General features: G+C 32.6%; 1 protein-coding gene across 1 annotated transcript; it reads left to right on the top strand.

Moving 5' to 3' along the window:
- Positions 1-2,072: 2,072 nt before the first annotated feature.
- On the top strand, positions 2,073-3,768 carry LOC102583643 (serine/threonine-protein kinase HT1-like). The gene is made up of 4 exons (XM_006353762.2): positions 2,073-2,220; positions 2,778-2,899; positions 2,986-3,495; positions 3,588-3,768. Exons 1-4 carry the CDS (start codon positions 2,073-2,075, stop codon positions 3,732-3,734), a joined length of 927 nt encoding a protein of 308 aa, XP_006353824.2. The 3' UTR covers positions 3,735-3,768.
- The last annotated feature ends 1,058 nt before the right edge of the window (positions 3,769-4,826 follow it).

Raw genomic sequence — 4,826 nt, 5'->3', positions numbered from 1 at the left:
ACTAAAACCATGTTGTTCGGAACCATATCAATGAAAGGAGGCTTTGAAGGAACAGGCACTTCTATATATATAAGTTTTCTTGTGTAAGTAGTTTAATAATTGTTGAAATATCTGAACGCATAATAGGCGACTCTTGAGTACATAGCATCACAATTTGAACCACCCTTAGCACTTCATTCGCATCTTCTATTATCCGCTATGCCCTTTTCTCCCTGAAATGTTTCCAAGTCTGCACGTTAAATTCTTTTAAAGTGATTTATTTGTGTACAACAATTCCTATTGATGCCCCGACTCTTTGATTTCAAACTAATTTGGGATTTAATTGCCCATGTTGAAGGGAAACTAAGCAAGAGACCATTAATTATATTTTTATAGCTAGTGATCTAGAAAAAAGAGTTTGGCATCAAATCACTTCTCCCCTCGGGCTGCAACTGACCAGTCGAAACATGGAGAACATGCTAGATCAATTGTGGTCCTTACCACCCAAAAATGTTGTACATAGGTTTTCACTCCTTATTACTCCCATCATTATATGTTGGGAAATCTGGAAAGCAAGGTGCACTACGAGATTTGAGCTTAAGTAGGTCAGCACAAATAACATTTGCCACAAAATTCTCTTTCAGGTCTAAGAATCGATGCAAAAAAAGTTTAGTAGGATGGACCAACATTGGGACCGGAAGCAAGTGTGTCATATAGCTGAAAATTACAAAATCACTATCAACAGCTTGATGGTTTGCTGACACAAACCTAGTGATGATACTTGGAAATTGAACACTGATGGTAGCTACATGAAAGATCAAAACAAGGCGGGGGCTAGCGGAATTGTTAGAAATAAAATTGGGACTTAGTCATGGCATTTGCGTATCCGACTCATTTCTACACTAACAACTTTAGCGAAGCCTATGCTGCCTTAATTAATAGGAATTACATGATGTTGTGACAAAAATATCAAGAACATTGATATGAAAGTAGACTCGATGATCGTTAACAACATGATCAAAGGGGTGACCAGACCCTCTTGGAGACTGCAGAATATAATCGATGATATTCAACACAAAATGCATCAAAAGAATGTCACAATTAGTCATTGCTACAGAGAAAGTAATGGAGTCTCAGATGCTCTTGCGAAGCATGCCACCACCCTAGCTTCCAGAAGATAAAGTTTTCCTACATAAAGAAGACCTTCCTAAGGAGGCTATTGGCCCCCTTATAATGGATAAGATGCAACTTTCGTCCTTTCGAAGACGAGCCCTCATATCAAATTATTTATTTTTATTTTATTATAAAAATAAAATAAAATAAAAAAGAACACCCCTCATATCAAATAGTCTTGAGACTAAATTATAGTGTCACTTAATTTGTTGTTTAGTTGGCAAGTCCGAGTTATGTTATTCCTTCTCTTGAGTGGTATAATAGTTTCAAATAACTTATCTCGAAATAAAATAAATAAATAAAAATATCCCTTTAAACTCTTTTTATACACGGGTGGCGAGGCAGGTGCACCTATGGATGACGATGATGCTCCTCCAGCTGGTTCTACCGGTGCAGGCCCCAAGATTGAGAAGGTCGATTAAGTGTGATCAGTGCTAGTTTTATTCTTACTATAAACTATTGTATTATATTGGGTACTTTTATGTTTTTGCTATGTTAGTTAATATTGTATTAAGCTGTTGAATGTTTTAATCGTTGATGGCTCTTTAAATGAGTTCCATCGATTTTGAATTTTTAATGACTTGATATCCAAAAAAAAAAAAAAAAAGTATTTTTATACACAAATAAATTATTTTTAAAATTTATTATTTTAAATATAACAAATCAAACACTTAATAAAAAATAATCTTAACATAACGTATCTTATTATAACTGATAACTTATCACAACTAACTAATCCTATCAAAATTTGAATACAACTAACTAATCCTATCATAATTTGAATTCAACAAAAGCTTTTATAGTAATTAATAATTCCTTTCCTTAAAGGAAATAAATTATAGTAATACTATATATACGTCCCTTCCGCCGAACCCAACAATCAATACTAAAATTTGTTTGAAAAAGTAATTAATACTATAATGAATAAAATTAGGTGTGTGGAAGCAGCTAACATGAAGAAACAAGAGTGGGAACTTGATGCTTCAAAACTTACTGTCGAAAACTTAATTGGCTTTGGAGGTTTTGGGGCAGTTTATACAGGCCTTTACAACGACAAACAAGTCGCAGGTATAATTAATTACTAATTTTTTATTAATGTTTATACATATACTTCCTAATTTGTTTTTTTACGCGTTTCTTGAATATTGTTGTTAAACTGAATATAGTTTTGTACATTATAGTTAAGTTTTTTTTTAATATTATTGTTAGAGTGTCTATAGTAAATCTTGAATATTATTGTTTATTAGAATGAATATAGTAAAACTATATATATTAGGGTTACGTTTCTTGAAAACTATATTAGGGTTACGTTTCTTGAATATTGTTGTTACAATGATTATAGTAAAACTATATATATTAGGGCTACGTTTCTTGAAAACTATATATATGAGGGTTACTTTTCTTGAATATTGTTGTTAGAATGATTATAGTAAAACTATATTAGTGTTACGTTTCTTGAATATTGTTGTTAGAATGACTATATTTTGTTATATTAGTGATTATGTTTCTTGAATATTGTAATTTTACCATGTTATCATTATATTTTTCGTATTACAGGTTCAAAAAGTAATATGTATTTATCAAAATTTTGGTAACTTTTAATTAATACACATGATGAATTTCAGTTAAAGTATTTGATTTGAGAGATGGAAAGAAGAATTCAATAGAAAAAAAGCAATTGATGGAAGAGGTATTCATGCAAGAAGTTTCTATTTGGTGCAATCTTCAACACTCCAATATTGCTGAGGTAGTATACCTACTTAATTAATTTCTCTTTTTATCTTATTTGTTTAATTATTTGCAAATTAGCTGAAATATATTAATTTTGTGCAGTTCATTGGAGCTATAAAGAAGAAGAATATGTCAAAGATTAAAATTAAATGTCAAAAAGGTGCAAAAGTACTAGGAATAAATGGATATTGTTGCATAGTTGTGGAATATGTTGGTGGAGGTACTCTTCAATCCTATCTTTCCAAACATACAATATTGAAGAAGAAATTGCCTTTAGATACAACTATACAACTTGCATTGGATGTTGCTAAAGGGTTGAGTTACATTCATTCCAACAAGATTGCTCATAGAGATGTGAAGACTGAAAATTTACTTGTTGACAAAACTGGAAAAGTGAAGATAATTGATTTCGGAATCTCTAGTAAGTTTTATTCTATGGTTGGAACAAGTGGAACTATGGGTTATATGGCTCCTGAGGTTTTGAGTGATTCGTCATATGATCATAAATGTGATGTCTACAGCTTTGCAATTTGCTTGTGGGAAATGTATACTTGTTTAGATCCATACCCTGAACACATTTCTCATAGTAAAATCTCACATCAAATTTACAAGGTACTTTACTAATTACTTATAACTCCCTTTTGATTATTTAATTGTCAAATTTGATGAACTAACTAAGGAGCTGTTTTGTATGTAAATCTCAGGATCGAAGGCCTGAGATACCAAAATGTTGTCCAAGAGCATTGTCAGATATAATGAAGAAATGTTGGGATGTAAAGCCACAAAATAGGCCAGAGATGAAGGAAGTGGTGCAAATGTTAGTAGCCATTAAGACAAGAAAACAACAATAATAACTTGTGTAAATTGTAATATGTTGCTATTGAGATTTTGAACCCTATTGTTAGCTAATACAGATCTATTCATGTTTGAAAATTTTCTTAAAAATGACCAAATCTGTCATCAATTTTGTACCAAACACCATACAAATTAATTCGAAATAGCTTACATTTACCTTTCGTCTGACTATTTTTTGGACCACGAACTTAACATATGTCCACATGATCAGTTATTTAGATCGCTGACATAATAGTCCAACATGGCCAAAACCAACCAAAATTGCTCCCAAACTATTGGAAATAGCTTCGTTTTACTCTCCATCTACTACTTCTGGCCATCAAAAATACACTTGCTATCTAGTTTTTGGTGTGGATTTAATATCAGGATTTTGAGCTACTATATGCATTAAGAACTCTCTCTAATGTAAAGTGACGGAAACTAATGAAAATCATCAAGATAAACAAACTAAAATATTAAATCAAGATGAAACTTTATCCAGCACAAAGGAAATTATATTCCATCATTCAACTTCATTTGGCTCAAATAACCTAAAAACATTGTCTTTAATTTTTTTTTAAAACTGCATAAAATCTAGGAAAATGATCTCCAAGGGGTGCATGTATCACATTGTTAGGGTTATGGATGTTGAATCCAAGGTCCCTTCATTAGAGTCGGTCCCCGTGGTGAGTGAGTTTTCGGAAGTCTTTCCCGATGACTTTCCCAACATTCCTCTCGAATGGGAAATAGACTTTGGCATTGATCTTTCGTCGGATACATAACCCATATCCATCCCTCCCTATAGAATGGCTTCAGCCGAATTGAAAGAGTTGAAGGAGCAACTCTAGGACTTGTTAGACAAGGGTTTTATTCAACCAAGCATAGGGTGCTCCGGTATTGTTGAGAAAAAGAAAGATGGGTCCCTTAGGATATGTATAGATTACCACCAATTGAACAAAGTCACTATAAAGAATAAGTATCCTCTTCCTAGAATTGACGATTTGTTTGATCAACTTCAAGGGGCTAACTATTGCTCCAAGATAGATCTTCCTTCAGGTTACCATCAAGGGTAAGAGGGGCTGACATTCCTAAGATGGCCTTTAGGACCC

Source organism: Solanum tuberosum, unplaced genomic scaffold (assembly GCF_000226075.1).
Source record: "Solanum tuberosum cultivar DM 1-3 516 R44 unplaced genomic scaffold, SolTub_3.0 scf00160, whole genome shotgun sequence".
Taxonomy (NCBI): Eukaryota; Viridiplantae; Streptophyta; class Magnoliopsida; order Solanales; family Solanaceae; genus Solanum; species Solanum tuberosum.
This window is presented reverse-complemented; position numbering and strand designations above follow the sequence as displayed.